Source organism: Geotrypetes seraphini, chromosome 5 (genome assembly GCF_902459505.1).
Source record: "Geotrypetes seraphini chromosome 5, aGeoSer1.1, whole genome shotgun sequence".
NCBI classification, from domain to species: domain Eukaryota; kingdom Metazoa; phylum Chordata; class Amphibia; order Gymnophiona; family Dermophiidae; genus Geotrypetes; species Geotrypetes seraphini.
Genome location: NC_047088.1, coordinates 237,580,607 through 237,603,169, shown reverse-complemented (window position 1 = coordinate 237,603,169; position 22,563 = coordinate 237,580,607). Strand labels below are relative to the sequence as shown.

At 41.8% G+C, this 22,563-nt stretch overlaps 1 protein-coding gene across 3 annotated transcripts in view; it reads left to right on the top strand.

Annotated features, from left to right (window-relative positions):
* Positions 1–22,563, top strand: part of MGAT5 (alpha-1,6-mannosylglycoprotein 6-beta-N-acetylglucosaminyltransferase) — a 251,467-nt gene that overhangs the window by 126,532 nt on the left and 102,372 nt on the right. For all 3 annotated transcript variants that reach the window (XM_033944757.1, XM_033944755.1, XM_033944756.1), the window contains exons 9-10: positions 600–734; positions 10,282–10,415. In XM_033944757.1, coding sequence (XP_033800648.1) covers positions 600–734; positions 10,282–10,415 — 269 coding nt within the window. The remainder of the gene's footprint in view (positions 1–599; positions 735–10,281; positions 10,416–22,563) is intronic.

Here is a 22,563-nt window from a genome sequence, read left to right as displayed (position 1 = left end):
TAGTTGTGTCCCGAGAATTGGGTTAAGCCCTGATTTAGACACATGAACCACCACATGCAATACACAATCTACAATATTACTTCAGTGGTGCACATGAAATGCAAAGTATCAGTTACAGATGTTCTAGTATTTTTTTTTTTTTAAACCTCTTGCGTAGCTATCACTTGCTGTTCCATTTATATGAAATTCTCTTCCCATGGCCATTTTTCTCCCTAGAACAGTTATATGAAGTTTTGAAAACTGTTGGAAACATATTTTTTTTCCTTCAGGCTTTTTCATTATTTTGTGGATATTTATTTGATTTTTATGTTACTGTATGTTTATATAATTAAGTTATTAAGGGGAATCTTTTACAAATGGTTATGTAGTATTCAGAAATATACAAACGGTAGTAAATAATGACAAAACCAATGAGAAAATGGTATTGCCATTATGGCATATTGTCTGTGTTGAGGTCCCATGGCAGGTAGAACACACAAGCTATTAATAAATGGCCTCCTTAATATTTGCTTGTTCATATGTCATCTAAGAGGTTTTGTTAAAGTGACTATTCACAGTAAATTGACTACTTTACCAACTTTTTTTTTCTCTTTGGCCAGGATTATGAAGAAGGTTGTAGGGAACAGGTCTGGCTGCCCCACGCAAGGAGACAAAGTAGTAGAATTGATATACATTGACATTGTAGGACTCACCCAATTCAAGAAAACACTTGGTCCTTCATGGGTTCATTATCAGTAAGTATGAACTTATACATGTTTTTTTAATCTAAAAGTTAATCTTATATGTTTGCATTTCACATAAATATCTCCCTCAGAAGTAGCCAAGACATTTTGGGCTCCTTTTACAAAGCCACAGAAGAAGTTTTTACCACAGGCTGGCGAGGTAAATGCTCCGATGCTCATAGGAATAGACTTAGTAGATAAGGACAGGTTGTTCACCCTCTCCAAGGTAGGGAGAACGAGTGAATCGGGTCCAGGTCGCTAAGAGGTCAGGACTTGATTGGTGGGCTTAGTGAATCTAGCCCTTAGGGTCCTGCCATTAAGGTGTGTAAAGCTGTTAACATGCAAATTAGCATGTTTTAACCACTGCTGCACAAGCACACCAACTGTTAGCATGGTGTTGTGCCAGCTTGCTCATGAAAATTTGCACGTTAAGAGCATATTGTAGAGGTCAAGAATGGGTAAGGACTACATGTTACAGCTAGCACATAATACTTTACTTAGTGCCTCTTCAATAGACCTTCGCTGTATACAATTCTGGAGGCTGCACCTTCAAAAAGATATAAAAAGGATGCAGTCGGTCCAGAGTAAGGCTACTAAAATAGTATGTGGTCTTCATCATAAGGCGTATGGGGACAGACTTAAAGATCTCAATCTGTATACTTTGGAGGAAAGGCGGGAGAGGGGAGATATGATACAGACGTTTAAATACCTACGTAATGTAAATGCGCATGAATCAGGTCTCTTTCATTTGAAAGGAAACTGTAATGAGAGGGCATAAGATGAAGCTAATCTAAGGAAATACTTTTTTTTACAGAAAAGGTGGTAGATGCATGGAACAGTCTCCCAGAAGAAGTGGTGGAGACAGAGACTGTGTCTGAATTCAAAAGGGCCTGTTATAGGCGCGTGGGGATCTCTCCGAGAGAGAAAGAGATAATGGTTACTGCGACTGGGCAGACTAGATGGGCCATTTGGCCTTTATCTGCCATCAGACTACAAGATGTTCAGAAAAGAAATAAAAACTATATTCTTCAAGAAATTCCTGAAACAGACCTAACATCACACTTACCGCCCTACCTCCATCTTCCCGCCAAACTAAAACTACCGGACTTCTCTTTTTCTCTCTAGAAATGACAAATAATCTTCCATTGGAACCCACCATCTATAATTCTTTTGTAATCCGCCTTGAACCGCAAGGTAATGGCGGAATAGAAATCTGTAATGTAATGTAATAATTTTTCTAGGTTTAGATGCACTAATGAAGTTTTTCTTTTTTTTTTTTTTTTTAACTTTATTTTTATTGAATTTAACATACTTACAAGTATAACTACTTGATTTAGAAATACAGAATCATGTTCCAAAAGAAAAGCATCATTGAACATTACAATATTTAAAATAAATATATATATGAAACTTAACTCTTCCTTAGACCTCAAATTAGGAGGAGGAAAAAGAAAACAAAGATATTATAGGGAGTAATATTACAATAATATAACAAAAAAGTAAAGGCTTAAACGCTACAACCCAGCAATTCCTTTAAGCTACACTCCCTCCACTAGATAAACCTTTGAGATCTAAAAAGAAACGTAGATGATCTGGTGTAAAATACACATATTTTAGACCTTTGAACTTAATAACACATTTGCATGGATAAGCTAGCAAAAAAGTAGCACCTAGCTTCCTTGTCTCTTCTCTCATGCCCAAAAACATTTTCCGTCTTTCCTGGGTTATTCTAGTTACATCATGATATAACCATAAACGTTGACCACAAAAAAGTGATCCAGACTTTTTAAAGAATAACCTCATAACTGCATTAAGATCTTGTTCAAAGATAAAATTAACAATTAAAGTTCCTCTCTCTTTAACTTCCGTAGATGATTCCTCTAATATTGCCGTAAGGTTTTGCAAGTCTTTATCAGTGACCAAATTCTCACCTACAGGTATATCTGAATTTCTTTTTGAAGTAGGTAAAAAGTATACTTTATTTAGAGGCGGAATCTGATCTTGCAGATAATTCAAACATTCTACCAGAAATTTTTTAAAAATCTCAATAGGTGATATTGCCAAAATCCTTGGGCAATTTAAAATTCTCAGGTTCAATCTTCTGTTAAAGTTCTCAATCATTTCTATTTTACGGGCAGTGGAATTTTGTTCTTTAACAATAGTGGTAATTGAATTTTTCAATGAAGCTGACTCAGTTTGTATTTTGTCCATGCACTCTTGCTTGACTTTTAGCAAACTTTCAGAAAATTTATCCATTTTCTTAACCATTACCTCAACATCTGAGGCAGTCTTCTCCACCTTCACATCCAGTCTCTTGATAGCCTCCAAAAGTATTTCCAGTGTCACTGCTGGGGTGCTTGTTGGTGCTCCTTCTCCTTCGGCAGCCCTTCCTCCCAGCGTTCCAGCTAGGGCAGTAGCTCCTCCCATTGCCTGCTCCGGGGTCTCCAACTCCTCTCCCTCGGGGCCAAGCTCGACACTCTGCGCCTCTGCTGGACATGGGGGCGCAGAGAGATGCGGTGGAGACAAAGATGTCATCAAATCCATAGACCCGAGTGCTCCCTCACTCAGGTCCGACACAGAACTCTCCCGCCGCGGGGATATCTGGGCGTCGGCTGGGCTCAGCGGCTGCAAAAACCGCTGAATTGTCTGCTGGGCAGGAGACGATGTGAATAGCGGCAAGTGCCCCGCTCTCACACTCCCCTTCCTCTTCATATGAGGCATTCCGTTAGAGTAAGTATCTGTTTCCAGTTATTGAAATGAAGAAAAAAACGCTAAGCCTGCCGAGCACAGCTACATAGCGTCCGCCATCTTGTATTCCTCTTCTAATGAAGTTTTTCAGTTCAGTAATTATAGAGGACATGCAGGGCATACCCACAACAATTACTACACAGCCTTTGTTTTCAGCAAATGTTAATTTTTGCTATTGAGGCTTGTTAAGTGCAAAATCTTAACACACTTTATTAAGATTCCTTGGAAGTTTGTCTTGTGATAAATTTTAGAACCAAGTTGGGAAAATTAAAATAGGCTCAATGGGTAATAAGTATAGGCACAGAAATCTATGAGAAGTAAATCTGACCTTGGAAGCCCATACTAAAAACTGAAGTACTTTGAGCTAGCAGATACCTGATAAATCTAAACCTAGTTACATAGGGGTACAAAATCAATTTTATCTGTATAGTAGCTGATTAGCAGTGCTCTCAAGGTCACGGCTTGGTGAGCCCAAACCTGTCACATTTTTGTATCCATAGTATTGGAGTCTTTAATGACTTTAAATAGCTTGAAACAATTCATATAACTCTTATAAATATACACATAATTAGTAACATAGTAGATGACGGCAGATAAAGACCTGAATGGTCCATCCAGTCTGCCCAACCTGATTCAATTTAAATTTATTTATTTTTATTTTTTTTCTTCTTTGCTATTTCTGGGCAAGAATCCAAAGCTCTACCCAGTACTGTGCTCGGGTTCCTACTGCCGAAATCTCCATTAAAACCTACTCCAGGATTGACCTTTGGCTCAATAGAAATTTATAAGTATAAGTAATGAACAATTGACTGTTTGTGTCTTCTCTGGTTCTTTTCTGTTTTGCAGAGATGAACCTAATAATAACCTACATTTAAATCCAACATCATCCTTGCTTTTAACTCATCTTCTCAACAGTATTGCTATTTCTATATTTGTCCCAGATTTTTCAAATTCTGTTGATGCAAGCCTCTTAAATTCTTACATAACTCTTATGTAATCCAGTATCTATGTCCTCCCCCATGTTGTATCCCCAAGCTTTGTAATCAGTTACCAAAGCTAGTGAGGCTGTTATCTGAACATCCAGTTTCTCCATGTTTGTTGTTAAGTTTCTAACCATGTACCCATAGTGGCTCTGTGCAGATTATTCTCCTTTGTTGGAAACCAGATGCAGCTTAACCTTTGATACTTTTGTGACTATTGAGAAAAGTCTATATGTGTTAGACTGGTAAGCTGAGAACTTGTGATCTTGGGAAGTGACTACACTCTTCATTGCCTCAGATGAAATTTAGATTGTAAACCCTGTTGAACAGGAAATAACTACAGCTGTGTTTCTCTGGCTAGTCTTATTTTACAGGATAACCACAATTTATCTCATGCATATTCATTGTGGTTATCCTGTAAAACAAGACTGGGGGATGCTCCAGGATTGACTAGATAAACACTGAGCTGCAATTCCTGAATTGTAATTTTTGTTGAGCTCAGGATTGGAAATTTGAGTGTGTCTATTCCTCTGGGAGCGTGCTCACCTGCTGATATATCAGAGGCGTGAGGGCAAGCTGTGGGACACCTGTTTAACAATCCTCTGGGTATCGGGAATCAGCTGCAAATTTTCTCTCCCCTGACACGTCACATGGATTTTCATGTGCTTAATTTGTTGTTCATTGTTAATCATTGTTCATTTCTCATAAGTTACAGGCAGACCAGAATATGGTTTGTCACCAGGGAAGTTCCCTGTGCCCCTCTTTCATTTTTCTTCTGTTTCAGTGGGGTTCGATTGCTTTGGTACTAAATGAAGAGGGAGTTGTTCTCCACTGCAGAAGGGGAAGAATTCCAAGATTTTGAGTGATACCCTTCTGCAGATTCGCAGCTAATGGGAAGCAACAGCTATAGTACAAAATCCTATGTCTTAGAAAGAAGATTAGCAAGGTAAGAACCATGGTAATTAACTGTGCCGATTAAATACCAATTAAAACACATTAAAAAATGGAGGTACCTAAAGGCACCTCCAAAACCGGCACCGTTCTCCCATTTAAGGCGGTGCCTTACAGCACCTAAGGCCACTACGGGCATGGTTAACACTGGAAGTGGCCTTCAGGAGCAATCAGGCTCCTCCTTAGGCGCGATTATCATGAAAGGTAGGCATCTGAAATGTAGGTCTTTAAAACTCTGGCCTATATTTCACATAGCCATGATTCTGTAAATAGCATCATTACATGATTGACGCGCGAACAGCACTGTGTTTGGAGGCACTAGCCATTTGCAGAATCCAAGCCATAATTTTTACAGATTTCTGCTCAGACCTTAAATCAAGTTGTGGGTACTGTAATGCCTTCAGCGAGAAGAAACAACAGGCATTAAGTCCTCACAGACACTGCTACATAATGAGCTAATTCTACATACAGAAATATACGCAGGGCAAGAATGGGAAAAATATTGATCGCCTTAAGCACTAACACCACTCACTTCTAGAAAGGCAAGCGGACTGTTGCAACTTGAAAAAGTGGAGAAAAAAAGACCTCAGTACAGACTGCACTCTGATAACACCAGCATAAGCTCCAAATTTGCCAGGCACAGCTTAATCATAGGTCATAAAAAAAAAACTCCACAAAAACATGCCCAAGAACACAGCTCAGCTTTAAATATCAACAGGCAAATGCAGAACAATTCTTCTCTTCCAAACATACAGCAGGGACTAAACACAATACTTAGCTTGCCGAACAGTCTTCATCTGTCATCCATACAGCATGAGTCTCTTCAATTCAAACTCAAAACAGTAGTCCCAAAACCCAACAGGAGTACCGTATTTTCTCGCATATAACGCGCGCGTTATACGTGGGTTTTACGTACCGCGCATACCCTTGCACGTTATACGCGTGAGTGCGTTGTAGAAAATTTTTTTTACATAGTTCCCCCCCCCCCCGACGTTCGATTCACCCCCCCCCCCCCCGCAGGACCCTCCCCCCCCCACAGCCCCCCGCCCCCCCCCCCCCCCATCATGTAGAAGCTCCTACCGGTGTCCTGCTGCTTCCTCTTGGCGGTCCCGACACCCGACACGATCGGGGCAAGAGGAAGCTCAAACCCTCTTGCCCCAGCCAACCGTAGCACCCCCGACACGATCGGGGCAAAAGGGAGCTCAAGCCCTTTTGCCCCAGGCAACCGCGACACCCCCGACACGATCGGGGCAAGAGAGAGCTCAAGCCCTCTTGCCCCCCCCGACTCCCTGACACGATCGGGGCAAAAGGGAGCCCAAGCCCTCTTGGGCCCAACCCGACCATGTGCCCAAGCCCCGCCCCCAGGAGGGACCTAAGGCTCCCAGGCCTATTCTGATTGGCCCAGGCGCCTTAGGCCCCACCAGTAGGCGGAGCTTTGGGACGGATGGGCCAATCCGGCCTCATTCCGTCGTTGGCTGCCTGCCGGACAGGCGGGTTTGGCTCCCGTCTGTCCGGCCAACTACACAAAGGTACGGGAAAGGGGGGTGGGGGTGTCGTGGAGGTCAGCCAGGGAGGTCGCGGGTCGGCTGGGGGGGCGGTCGGAGGTTCTTGGGGGGGGGCGGTCGTTGGGGGGAGGGGGGTTTGCGTCGAGGGCAGGAGGGCCTGGGATCCCTCCTGCCTGTAATGTAGTGCGGGGTGGGGGTAGGGGGTCGCCGTGGCCAGGAGGGTTTGGGCTCCCTCCTGGCCCGAACAACTAGCGGGGGGGGGGGGTCGCCGGGGCCAGGAGGACTTGGGCTCCCTCCTGGCCCGATATTGTCGGGGAGTTGGGGAGTCAGCGGGGCAAGAGGGCTTGGGCTCCCTTTTGCCCCGATCGTGTCGGGGGTGCCGTGGTTGGCTGGGGCAAGAGGGCTTGAGCTCCCTCTTGCCCCGATCGTGTCGGGGAGTTGGGACCGCCAAGAAGAAGCAGCAGGACACCGGTAGGAGCTTCTACATGATGGGGGGTCGGGAGGCTGTGGGAGTGCGAGCGGTCCTTCAAGGTAGGGGTGCGGGTGGGAGTGCGTGCGAGCGGTCCTTTGGGATGGGGGTGCGAGCGGTCCTTCGGGGGGGGGGGGGGAATTGGACGTCGGGGGGGCATCAGGCTTTCAGGGTGGGGACAGGACTTCAAGGGGGAGAGGAGAGTCGGGGCGGGCGAAAGGAGAGTCGGGGTGGCCAGAGGAGAGTCGGGGCGGGCGAAAGGAGAGTCGGGCAGCATGCGCGGTATACCGGTGTGCGCGGTATATAAAAATTTCTGTACATAATTTTGTGTTTTTCGCGTGCTATACCCGTGTGCGCGTTTTACACGGGTGCGCATTATCTACGTGAAAATACGGTATACCCTGTTTTTGCAAAAATTGCATTATCAGGGGAAGTGAAGAGAGAATCAAAAACTCACAGCTACTCCAAGATGGTGCCTTACCTGCTATAGATGCTAAAATTTCAAGCAATGAAGTGATTATGTTGGCGCATATGGAACACCATCTGATTGGAAGACAAGAATGACATCATCTCATCAAACAACAAAGCGGGAAAGCATTTAAAAAACTCTTTCCACTCAGTCACCGAATTCAGTCCTTTTGGCTTTAAAGCCTGCAACAAAAAAATCCAGCTGTTTTCTAATGTCTCCACAGCATTCATTAAATTGAAGATTTTCCAAAACAAAAAAACATTTAAAGGAAGAAAACGTATGATTTTCAAGCCGACAATGTTCAATTAAAGGCTCCATTTTACCAGTATTCACAGTGTTTATGCTCAATCAACCTCGTCTTCAGTTGTCTCTGTTTGACCAATATATAACATTTGGCAAGGATAAATAAGAGCACAAATGACATTACAGGTAGTGCATGAAATTACAGATTCTAATTTAATCAGTTTTTGAGTCCTAGTATCAAAGAATTCAGTAATCTCCAGCATTAAGGAACACATTGAACACCATCCATATTTTGCACAAAAATGGGTTTAGATCTGGTGAATTCGCAGGGCAGAGGTCTGGACCAATGAAGTCTGGGGGTCTCCCAATGCTGCAGTTCTACTGTTACCTGATGTGCTGGAGCATTGTCCTGTAGGAAAATAAAGTAGTCTCCCGACATGTGATGGATTGCACTTCAGTGTTGTTCAAAGCATGTACAGGCGATCAATCTGTGTGTGAATCAGTGGAGCTACTGTAAATATATCTTCATCTGTAAACCAGATGAAGGTGACACTGTACTCTGGGTACTTGGTCAAAAACTGCTTTTCAGGCATGCGTGTGTGTTGTGCAAAAGCTAATTCTTGGGCACAACGTGTTATGAGATGCTTTAATTTCAGATCACCACAGTTGTCTGGCTTACTCCTGCTTCTCTTGCTATTTGGTGAATTGTTTGGTGTGTTTGCGAATCGAGCGTGGTTGTCTGATGCCTGGCTTACAATCCGCAGTGCTCATTGCTCAGATCTTGCGTAGCAGCACATCAAGGCTGTTTTTGTTCCAACCCTTCTGTGGGAAATCTTTCAACAATCGTCGACTGCTGTAACCTTTTAGCATTACCAAGTTCTTTATCAGAATTCAGTCTTTTGCAGTTGAAACCATTTTGATATAGAGTCTCTTTACAAACTATAGCCTGCTTCTGCACATATCCCATAGCAATAATTCATTTTCACAAGATAGTATTATGGTGCAGTGGGAAATATTTACAACATTTTACATCAACTTCATTCAGGACATGACGCACTAAATTTCTTAAGAATTGGCTGAGTTTTGTGGAAGATATGACAAACATTTTGAGGGGGGGGTCGGTTTTTTTTGGTTCACAGTGTATAAGCATGCATGGCTCGCTCCTTGCTGTTATGCACTCTATTGGACTTATGCACTACCATATGAAATAGGAGATGTATAAGTGTCCGTTAAGATGCCACTTACCCATGTGCCCAGTTACAGAGTTATCTTAATGTGTTAGCTCTATAACATTTGCAGAATGAATTTAGCAGCAATTAGAATTCTAAACTCTTTGCTAAGTCTAATAAATGTTGGCATTGTCATCTTGAAGCGGGGACATTAGATCATCTTTTATTCTATTGTCCATTCATATTATTATTTTGGAAATCAATTTGGCCTCAAATAAATAGGATGTTGGAAAATCCGGTAGCCTTGACATATGATACTATTTTATTTGGAACGACAATGAGAGCAAGGAGTCAAATCTGATCAAATAACAACAAACTTTTATTTATTTTGACTGGAGTAGCAATTCAGCAAATAACATACAATTGGAAAAATTATGACAGGTTAAATTACAACTTTTGGTGGAATTCTGTATGTCATATATACAAAATGGAATGTACAATAGCAACACAAAAAGATTATTTTGGTAAATTTCTGAAGATTTGGGGACCATTAATAGATTTTTGTAATGAATGATAAATTTTTCCCAAGGTAAGAGATTTGATTAGAAGGGAATTGGGTGGGTTTTATTTTTTAATATATGAATATATCAATAGTTTCATTGTAATGGTACTTGTATGTAATACTGGGATGGGAGGGGATGGAATGGGAGGATTTTCTATTTAATAAGAATAGTTTAAATATTAGGTGTATTACATAATATTCAAAATATTATAGAATATGAATTTGTAATGAAATGTTGTACTTAAAGTGTTATATGAGAGTTAATCAAGTGTGTATTTATAGGTTCATATGATTTTATCTACTACACTTGTACTATGCAAAAATGAATAAAGAATTCAAAAACGAAAATAAACTCTTTGCTAGTACAACAGTATTTGTACATTAGGAAGTATAACTTATTTAGCTTTTATTTGTTTCATCATTTAAAGCTACTTTAACTAGGAAGTTTATTCTTTATTTTTAGGTGTATGCTACGAGTGCTGGATTCATTTGGTACAGAACCGGAGTTCAACCATGCCCATTATGCGCAGTCTAAAGGTCACAAAACTCCATGGGGAAAATGGAACCTCAACCCCCAACAGTTTTACACAATGTTTCGTAAGTAGCCCAGTGTCATGAATACACACTTCCCATAAGTATGCACAAAAAGTGTTTTTCTCATGAAATAGCTCTGAGGAATTTAACTCTGTTCACGGGGCTTTTGTCTTTGCCTTTCAGCCATTTGAGATGCCAATGCAAAAGGGCCTTACTATTCCTGGTTTGGCAGGATTAAATTTTAAAATAATATATGAGTCATAACTGTATTCTTTCAAATAAATCCACACGTCTGTCATGTTGCCTGGGTTAAAAGTGAACTCGGGGAGAACTTGGTGACAATAAGGGTATATTCTTTTTCAAGTCCCAGAGAAAGTAGCAGTGTTACCTGTCTTTTGATATGAATCTGTAGGAATGTAATTACCTGCTGAAGCTGATTTTAAGTTTCATCTGAATTAAGAAAATGGTTTGTATTAGGGCACATAGTTTTTCGTGGAGTGAGGGTGTAGTAGAATTCAGTTTTCTTTTTTCTTTTTGTTATATAAATTAACTTGGTCCTGAATGAGCAGCCTTTTGTATCTTGACCCTTTTGGAAGTTCCATTTGGAACATTGGAACGTACATTCTGTAGGTGTAAGGGAGTTGAGGGTGATTGGAAATGAGAAAGGAGTTGATGGGAAGCAGTTAAATGAGTAGGTTGTAAGAAATCAGAAGTGACACTTAATGTATAAGTAACTGCATGAGTAATTTTAGTGACCCAGTGGGGGTTTGGTTGCTTAAAGTTGTTTTTTTTTTTTTTTTGGTTTTTTTGTTTTGTTTTTTTGATAAATTACTAGCTCTAGCAGCATTTTGCATTCTTTTACCTTTAATGGCTATAGTTGCAACATGTCTAAAATACACTACAGATTGCCAGATTTAACTTCATCTTTAAAATTGCTTTGATTGAGGTGGGAATACACTATCTTGAACTACATAGCATATTTTATACTTGGGGCCCATGAAGTCCTCAGACCAGTCCTCCATCCCCTTTAATGAGTAGTAGTTAAGATGGGAAAGTGAAAACGGAGAATTAAGATTAGGCAAGACAGATGAGAGGGGGGGAAGTAGATTAACAGTACAGAGTAAGAATGCTTTAAAGGGAAGAATGGTGAAGGAGTGAATGAAGGGTTGATGGCAGAAAAAGCAAGTCTGTGCTTCTGTATTTACCTTTAAATTGCCAAATAGACTTGAGCATACAATTTCAATAGAAGGAATAACTTTGAATCGCAATTAAAGGGACGGTGTGGTTCAGCCTCCCTTGAATACCTTCTATATGAGTGATTCTTCCGGCCCTAGGAAGTGCCACCAAATGTTCAATAAACTTTCATAACAGTTGGCTTTACGCACCCTATCGTCATCGGGTTGCTAATTTGACATCTTCAATAATTTAATAATGGTAAATCTTCAATAAATTACCGTATTTTCACGTAGATAACGCGCACCCGTGTAAAACGCGCACACGGGTATAGCGCGCGAAAAACACAAATTTATGTACAGAAATTTTTATATACCGCGCACACCCGTATACCGCGCATGCTGCCCGACTCTCCGGTCGCCGCCCGACTCTCCTTTCGTCCGCCCCGACTCTCCTCTCCCCCTTGAAGTCCTGTCCCCACCCTGAAAGATGATGCCCCCCCGACGTCCGATTCACCCCCGCCCCCTGCAGGACCGCTCGCATCCCCACCCCGAAGGGCCGCTCGCACGCACTCCCACCCGCACCCCCACCCTGAAGGATCGCTCGCACCCCCACAGCCTCCCGACCCCCCCCATCATGTAGAGGCTCCTACCGGTGTCCTGCTGCTTCTTCTTGGCGGTCCCGACTCCCCGACACGATCGGGGCAAGAGGGAGCTCAAGCCCTCTTGCCCCAGCCAACCGCGGCACCCCCGACACGATCGGGGCAAGAGGGAGCTCAAGCCCTCTTGCCCCAGCCAACCGCAGCACCCCCGACACGATCGGGGCAAGAGGGAGCTCAAGCCCTCTTGCCCTCAGACTCCCCGACACGATCGGGGCAAAAGGGAGCCCAAGCACTCTTGCCCCGCCGTCTCCCCAACTCCCCGACAATATCGGGCCAGGAGGGAGCCCAAGTCCTCCTGGCCCTGGCAACCCCCCCCCCCCCCCGCTAGTTGTTCGGGCCAGGAGGGAGCCCAAACCCTCCTGGCCACGGCGACCCCCCTACCCCCACTCAGCACTACATTACGGGCAGGAGGGATCCCAGGCCCTCCTGCCCTCGACGCAAACCCCCCTCCCCCCAACGACCGCCCCCCCCCAAGAACCTCCGACCCCCCTGGCCGGCCCCCACGACACCCCCACCCCCCTTCCCCGTACCTTTGTGTAGTTGGCCGGACAGACGGGAGCCAAACCCGCCTGTCCGGCAGGCAGCCAACGACGAAATGAGGCCGGATTGGCCCATCCGTCCCAAAGCTCCGCCTACTGGTGGGGCCTAAGGCGCCTGGGCCAATCAGAATAGGCCCGGGAGCCTTAGGTCCCTCCTGAGGGCGGGGCCTTGGGCACATGGTCGGGTTGGGCCCAGGTGCCTCAGGCCCCGCCCCCAGGTGGGACCTAAGGCTCCCGGGCCTATTCTGATTGGCCCAGGCGCCTTAGGCCCCACCAGTAGGTGGAGCTTTGGGACAGATGGGCCAAACCGGCCTCATTCCGTCGTTGGCTGCCTGCCGGACAGGCGAGTGACTCCCGTCTGTCCGGCCAACTACACAAAGGTACGGGGAAGGGGGGTGGGGGTGTCGTGGGTGTCGGCCAGGGGGGGTCGCGGGTCAGCTGGGGGGGCGGTCGGAAGTTCTTGGGGGGGGCGGTCGTTGGGGGGAGGGGGATTTGTATCGAGGGCAGGAGGGCCTGGGATCCCTCCTGCCCGTAATGTAGTGCGGGGTGCGGGTATGGGGTCACCGTGGCCAGGAGGGTTTGGGCTCCCTCCTGGCCCAAACAACTAGCGGGGGGGGGGGGGTCGCAAAGGCCAGGAGGACTTGGGCTCCCTCCTGGCCCGAACAACTAGCGGAGAGGGAGGTCGCCAGGGCCAGGAGGACTTGGGCTCCCTCCTGGCCCGATATTGTCGGGGAGTTGGGGAGTCGGCGGGGCAAGAGGGCTTGGGCTCCCTTTTGCCCCGATCGTGTCGGGGGTGCCGCGGTTGGCTGGGGCAAGAGGGCTTGAGCTCCCTCTTGCCCCGATCGTGTCGGGTGTCGGGACCACCAAGAGGAAGCAGCAGGACACCGGTAGGAGCTTCTACATGATGGGGGGGGTCGGGAGGCTGTGGGGGTGCGAGCGGTCCTTCAGGGTGGGGGTGCGGGTGTGGGTGGGAGTGCGTGCGAGCGGTGCTTCGGGGTGGGGGTGCGGGTGCGTGCGAGCGGTCCTTCGGGGTGGGGGTGCGAGTGGTCCTGCGGGGGGGGGGGGTGAATCGGACGTCGGGGGGGAACTATGTAAAAAAAGTTTTGTACAACGCGCTCACACGTATAACTCGCAAGGGTATGCGCAAACCACGTATAACACGCGCGTTATATGCGAGAAAATACGGTAAGTAAAACCATCGGCTTAACTAGGTTGTAAAGTGAATAGTACTTAGCTTGGGTGGTGAGTGAAGAGGGATGGAGTTGCCAACATGTTTCACCCTTAGAGGGTTTCCTCAGGGCACTATCCCTACAACATAAAACTAGCTTTAGTGTTTATTAAAAATTTTCTTATACAGAACCAAAACGATCCCAGTTTAACTCATTCCTTACCTCAGTATAACTCGTTTCTCACGATGTGGCCACCCGATATGTGATCTAAAGATGGCCGCAGCGTGGTGTTCCGCTCATTAAATACTCGGCACAGCAGTGAATGACGTCGCTGGGCGGACGCATGGCCGCACTCAGAGACGCGGAGATGACATCACTCCCTAATATTATTCCCGGCTGTGAGAATTCTCATCTACTGATAATAGCAATCCTATATTTATAGAGGGGAGTAAAGTAGACCCCCGCAGTGGGACCTCATAGGAGGGACAACCATTCGAGTTCAAGATTAAGCCCATAAGGAATTGTATTAAGGTAATAAATTCACCTCTGTTCAAGATAATTTAACTTAGCCTCCATGTTCTCCTCTGCTCCCTGTATTGTTAGAACATCAATAATTCTCCACCTGATTTGGTTAACCGTGTGTTTTTTGGAGACCCAATGTTGTACTAGGGGTCTGTCAAGATTTCTGTAGATATACGGGACTTGTGTTCATTGAGTCTCAGCTGGACTGCCCGTTTGGTACGTCCCACATAGACAAGCGAGCAGGGGCAGATGATCATATACCTACCCAACTTGATTTGCATGTGGTATGTTCCCTGGCTTGAATGACTCACCCCGTTTGGGGATCTTGCCAAGTATTACCCTCAATGGTTTTATCGCACCATTGGCAGTGGGAACATCTTGTATGAACCCCTTGTCTACTAGTTGGAGTCCCCTGCCGGTTCAACATCTGGCGTATCGAGGCTATCATGGGGTATTCCTCTAACCCTCTCAAGGCCCTCAAAATCGGCGAGTGTTGTCTGATGTATCCTACCACACTTTTCACCGCATCTGAGTATGGGAGTACACATACCAATCTGGTTTGTTCTGCTCCCGGGTCATTATCTCCGCAAGCATCTTGTAGCAATAAATCCCGGTGGGCATAATGTGCCCGTAGGTAAGCCTGATGTATAGATTTTTCCAGGTATCCTCGTGAACGAAATCTATGCCTGATGTCGACAGCCACCCTTTGAAATTCTGTCAGGTTGGAGCATACCCTCCTAGCTCTTAAAAATTGACTCACTGGGAGACTATACTTGAGTTTATATGGATGGAAGCTAGAAAAATGTAACAGGGTGTTCCTGGCTACTGGTTTCCTAAATAGGGTTGTTGCCAGTTCATTGCCCTCCCTATAGACCAAAATGTCCAAAAATTCTATTTTTGTAGAACTGAAAGCTGCTGTAAATTGTAAATTTGTATCAATGGTATTGATCCAATCAATAAATCCCTGCAGTTCAATTTCTGTTCCCGTCCAAAGGAAAAATATGTCATCCAAGAAGCATTTCCATAATGAAATCTTGGTGCAGTAATGGATCGAGGGATATATAACTTCTTCAAATCTACCGACATATAAGGTGGCCACTGAGGGGCAAGAGTGGTCCCCATGGCTACTCCCTGAACTTGTTTATCTTTACCTTATCATAAGAAATAAGAATAGCCATTCTGGGTCAGACCAATGGTCCATCTAGCCCAGTATCCTTTTTCTACAATGGCCAATCTAGGTCATAAGTATCTGGCAGAAATCCAAATAGAGGGTGAGACAGACCTTTCCTAACGCAGATATATCATATTTTTCACTCTATAAGATGCACCCACCTGTAGAGGAGGAAAAACCAAGAAAAAGAATTCTGAACCAAACGGTGTACCCTGTCCCCACTCTGGTGGTCTAGTGGTAGTCTGGGATAGGGTTCAGGGCACGTCTAATGGTAGGCACATGTAGTAGCAGCCAGCCAGCCAGTCCCAAACCAGCCAGCCAGTCCCAAGACAGCCAGCCAGCCAACCCCAAGGCAAAGGCAGGCAGCCCCACTTCCCTGGTACCTTTTTCCCATCCCAGAGGTCCAGTGCGCTTTCTGCGCTCCTGCCTCAGTTCCCTTCTCTCTTCCGTCAGTAGCACAGCAGTACACGAGGCATTCGCGCACTTTTTGTGTGCCTGCTTGGTCCCTCGCTGCACTCCGAATGGCTGCCTGTCCTCGCGGGACGAGAACTGAGAGGCAGCCATTCAGAGTGCAGCAGTGGACCAAGCAGGCATGCAAAAAGTGTACGCCTGCCTCGTGCACCGCTGTGCCGCTGCCGGAAGAGATCAGGGGAACTGAGGCAGGAGCACGGAAAGCGCGCTGGACCACCGGGATGGGAAAAAAAGTTACGGGGTTTGGTGTTTTTTTTTACATTTGCTCCTTAAGACGCACCCTTATTTCTATCCCCTTTTTGGAGTGGAAAAAGTGCGTCTTATGGAGCGAAAAATACGGGTAAGTCTGTTTGTTAATTTTTGAAATTTCAGTGTATTTGCTTCCATTGCACAGAGCACCAATTTTTTTTTATATAAAAATCTTTATTCATTTTTACAACTTACAACAAGTGTATCAATACTTAACATTTGAAACTGAATACATCACTTGATTTTCTATTACATTCAACATTAATTAATAAAATTTAACCCCCTCCCTCCCACCCCTACCATATCATATGCAATCACATATATCATACAAAATATCCTTTCCTACTGATCTAATCTAAACATTTAATAAAAGATCAGAAATCCCCCACCCTCACCCCCTCATTTGCAATTGTACTAATTAAAGAAAAATGGTATCTATTCATTACAATAATTCATCAATGGCCCCCAAATCTCTTTAAATTTATTATAATTTCCTTTTTGTATAGCTATTCTTCTTTCCATTTTATAAATGTGACACAACGAATTCCACCAAAAACTGTAATTGAGTCTGCTCCACCTCTCTTGCTGTGGCTGGTGGAGATCCCAAAGCCATCTCCTCCGGTCTGGCAGTCAGAAATCTCAAAGCTCTGCAGCTAGCAGCAGTGACCCTGAGCTGCCACCAACTGCAGAGCTTGGAGAGTTCTGGCTTCTCAACTGGAAGAAGAGGTCTCCAGCTGACAGGGCTTTGGAATCCCCACCAGATTGAGTATTTATATTTTGCATTTGGGCAGGGGGAAGGCAGGAAAAAATTTGGTGCTTGCCACTGCCCCCCCCCCCCCCCCCCAGCTGTCTGGTAAGCCACTGAACACAATAACTTCTTTCATTTCAATTTATAACCATGCTGGCTTATGTTTGCTCTTCCTTCCACCTTTGTTAATACATAGAACATATCTGGTCTGGGCGTCCAAGATGGTATTTTTAAACATTAGTCATGGCTGATTTAATGTCTTAAGTTTTCTGTGTGATCCTTTTAACTTCTTTTTAACTATTTTTCTCATTTTATCATAGTTGTCCTTTCAAAAATTAAATTCCGCTACAGTAGATTTCCTTTGTGACTTCACTCCAGGTATTAGCTCAGATTTGATCTTGTTATGTTTTCCAGTGGACCCACCACCCTCACCTCTCTTAAAATACCCTGCATTCAACTAAGGGTTAAATCTAAACTAGCTCCCCCCCTCTTGTCAGTTCCCAGGCCAGTCGATCCAAGAAGCAGTCAATTATGACATCTAGGAATTTTACTTCATTAGCAGTCCCAGGTGTAACATTTATCCAGACAATATGGGGGCAGTTGAAGTCACCCATTGTTATACTGTTACCCAATTTTCCAGTTTTCCTAATTTCTGAAAACATTTCCTCATCTATCTGTCCATTCTGTCCTGGCAGTTGGTATTACAGCCCCACCAGTATACTCCTACCCTTCACACAAGGAATTTCTGTCTATTAAGGATTCCACATTGCTATCTGTTTCATATAGAACAGTGTTCTTCAACCTTTTGACACCTATGGACCGGTGAAAATAAAATAATTATTTTGTGGACTGGCATTGGTCCGCGGACCGGCAGTTGAATAACACTGGGTTAAGTCGTGCCCATCTCCGCCCCAGACCCCACCCTCATAATAGTACTAATTGTAACACCATTTTTTCCATTCATGTTTCATATACACACACACACACATACACACACACAATATAATCGTATTAACAAGACAGGCCAAGACCAATAATTTTCAAAATGCTTAGATACCAACAAGCATTAGAAATATTAAATGCTGCAAAGAAAGACAAAAATCTAAATTATAAAGGATCCAGAATATGGTTTTTGCCGGACTTTGCTAAAAATACAGCAAATAAAAGAAAGAGACTATTAGACATGAGACCTCAACTAAAAGAAAAAGGTTTTAAATACGGTCTATATTATCCGGCAAAAATGAGAGTATCATCTGGAGATAAATCCTTGTATTTCGAGGATCCAGAAAAACTAAAAGCTTTTCTTTCTAAACCAGAACCTATGATATTTTAACATAAAACATTAAGATGGGTTTTGATGACTTTATGAAAAATTATAAAAGTATGAAATATTGAAATATCTGAAGAAAGGGGAAAAAAAATGATATAAAGAAAAGATAATAAAAATTTATTTATGAAAAAATGACTAAAGTTATTAAAGGTTAATATAGACAGATAGAAGGGGAATTTGTTTGAATATTGAATATTGATTGCCTAGGGGGGAGGAGAATGTTCGGGTTACAATTCCAATGTGTATCCTTAAGCAGCCATTGTATTGGGTGGGAAAGGGAGGGAAAAGGAGAGTATTTACTAGAATGATTAAGGAAAAAATAAACAAGGGATTAGATACTTTAGGGGTAAATATGTGTGTCATGAAAAACATTTTTTGGATTTTAAATATGAAAGAAGAGGGGAAGAAGATTATAATGAGAAATATTAAAATGTATAATGTCTTTTAAAATATATTCTATTAATATCAATGGCCTGAATCACGTAATTAAAAGGAAAAAAGTATTAACATTTTTAAAAAAGCAAAATGCGGATATTTACTGTCTGCAGGAGACCCATCTTAATATAGAGGAATCACAGAAACTATCGGATGGATGGGTAAAGGAATGTTTTTTTGCTCCAGCAGAGGGTAAAAAAGCAGGGGTAGCAATTCTTATAAATAAAAAATGTATGGCCAAGATTAAGGTAAAAAATTCAGATCCACATGGAAGATGGATACATATTGATATAGGTATGGGAAATGATACCCTGACGTTGTTTAATATATATGCCCCTAATTCGAATCAATCAGAATTTTTTAAAAAGTTACAGAATATGTTATTACCACTGGCTGCTTCTAATTTAGTGGTGGCTGGAGATTTTAATGCTGTAATGGATCCATTATTGGATAAAAAACCAGGTAAAAGTATAAAATATTTAGGTTTAGATAATTTGGTTCAATCATGTGATTTGAAAGATATATGGCGTATTCTTCATTTTAATGATCAGGAATTTTCATTTTGTTCACAGGTTCATAAATCATTTTCAAGAATAGATTATATTTTTGTTTCAACAAATAAAGTGCAACAGGTGATTAAAGCTTCCATAGATCCTATTATCATTTCTGATCATGCGGGAGTATGGATAGAATTACAATTAGATCAATTAGAGAATGGTAGACCTCTTTGGAGATTTGATAATGCATTGCTTGTGGATGACAAATTTTTGGAAAATTTTAAAACACAAATTAACGATTTCTTTCAAATAAATTTAGTGGAGGATACATCTATAGAGAATGTATGGGATGCATTTAAAGCAACTATGAGGGGTAATATATCATATTCAGCTTTTATGAGGAAACAGATTAAAATACAATATATAGAATTAGAAAAGGAAATAAAAATATTAGAAGCTAAATTGGTAAGTAAATGGGAATATGAAGTTTTGCAAGCTCTTTTGAAAGCAAAAGGTAAATATAATGAATTAACTTCAAAAATGATAAGAAGAGATTTGTTTTCCAAGCAAACAATGTATTATGGAAATTCTAATAAAGCGGGGAGATTATTGGCAAATTATCTTAAAGCAAAAAAAAGAAGAACTAATATTAATGGAATAAAAGATGATAATGGTATAATAACAAATCAAACAAATATAATATTAAAACAATTTTTAAAATTTTATAAGGACCTGTATTCTTCTGAGCCTTATTTGGAGAGACAAAAAGATGGGAAAAATTTTTTAGATTTAATTAATGGACCTAAGGTTCCTGATCATATAAAACGGAGTTTAGATGAACCTATATCATTAAAAGAATTAGAAACAGCATTGAGATCTCTTAGAGTTGGATCCGCTCCAGGTGGTGATGGTTATAAAGTAGAATTTTATAAAACATTTCAAAATATCCTTTCCCCATATTTACTAAATTTATATCAGACACAACTTATAAAAGGTAATATTAAAGGTACTATGGCTGAATCAATAATTGTTTTGCCTAAGCCAAATAAAGATCCTACTTTGGTTTCAAACTACAGGCCTATATCTTTGATAAATGTTGATAATAAACTTTTGGCGAAAATTTTGGCTTTGAGATTAGCCAAGGCTCTCCCACATATTATAGATATGCATCAAACGAGTTTCGTTGCTAAAAGACATTCCTCTAATAACTCTAGATTATTGTTTCACATGTTAAACTTATCAAAAAAAATGGATGAACCGGCTTTTACAGTTTCATTAGATGCTGAAAAAGCATTTGATAGGGTAGAATGGGATTTTATGTATCAGGCTTTAGAATGGTTTGGTATAGGTTCTGGATTTATACAAATGGTAAAAACATTGTATAGCTTCCCGATTGCAAGACTAAATATTAATAATAAGATATCTGATGGTTTTCAATTGCAGAGGGGAGTTAGACAAGGTTGTCCTTTATCTCCTTTGTTATTTGATGTTGTATTAGAACCCTTATTGTTAGCAATACAGCAAACGAGGGAGATACAAGGTATTCCATATTCAGATATGGAATATAAAATTTCGGCTTATGCTGATGATATTTTACTTTATTTGAGAAATCCAGAGTCTACCTTATCTTCTTTATTGGAATTAATAGATAAGTTTGGCAAATTTTCAGGTTATAAAATTAATTGGAATAAATCTGAAATTATACCTTTAAATATTCATTGTGTAAAAGGATTATTTGACACTTTTCCATTCATATGGAAAGAAGAAGGATTTAAATATCTTGGCATTCAAGTTAAAAATACAATTGAAGATACTGTAAATGAGAATGAAAAATATGTATTAAAAAAAGTTACGGAGTTATGTGAGCAATGGAACCCCTTACATATTTCTTGGTGGGGGAGAGTTCAAACTATTAAAATGATGATTTTGCCTGTAGTTTGCTACCAAATGAGTATGATACCTATTTATTTTCAGGGGTCCTTTTATAAAAAGCTCAATAGCATTTTAACAAAATTTCTTTGGCTTGGTAAAACACCTAGAATAGCTTTAGTAACTTTGCAAAAATCAATTAAGGAGGGAGGGGTAAATTTTCCAAATTTCTATAGGTACCATCAAGCCTATATTCTACGTCAGGGTATGTATTGGATCCTCCCAGAACTTATGGATAATGCACCGGATTGGTTATATTTAGAATGGCGCCTTATGTTTCCCCTAAATTTAGTTCATCTACCAAGTATTAACATACCTAGAAGATACAGAGAAAATAAAATATTAATGGATACTTGGAAAACGTTGAGATTTATTGATAAATTAACACCTATCCCAATAAACAAATCAACTAATCAATCTATATGGATAAACTCCAAGATCAAAATTGGCGGAGCTCAAATCCTTTGGAAGAACTGGATTATTGCAGGCATTAGATCTATAGACGATGTTATTTCAGAAGGTAAACTGCTGGATTTTTCACAATTGCAACATAGATTTGGTCTTAATAAAACACAAAGTTTTAAATGGTTGCAGTTGAAGCAGGCCATTCAGGTTGGGTTCCCTGAGTGGAAAACATTAAATAATCAATATAGTTTAAAGTTCTTATGTTTTCAAGCAGACTTCCTAGGACATCAAGCCGCATTGTGGTATAAATTAATATCTGGATATTTGAATAAAAAACCAAAAAATGGTCTAAGAGATATTTGGAGCATTGAGATTGGACATCAGATTAATGTATCTCAATGGCCACTAATTTGGTCTTGGAGAATGGGATGTACAGTGTCAGCATCTATGAGACAAACTTGGTTCTTTTTATTACATAGAGCTTTTTGGACCCCTAGAAACATAGAAACATACACGTTTGCAAAAATTAGACAGTTCTAAGTCCAATAAATGCTGGCACTGTAATCTAGAACCAGGGACATTAGATCATTTATTGTATCATTGTCCCTATATTAAAACTTTTTGGAATTCAATTTGGCCACAAATTAATAAATTGATGGAAAATCATATTGCAATATCATATGATACAATATTATTTGGAATGATGATGAGAAAAAAAAGTCAAATTTCACCAGAAAATAACAAGCTTTTATTAATTATGACAGGGGTTGCCATTCAGCATATAACTAACAACTGGAAGAATTATAACAACCTAAATTATACATTTTGGTGGAATACAATATGTCATATATTTAAAATGGAAAGAACAATAGCAATACAAAGGGGGACATATACTAAATTTATAAAAATATG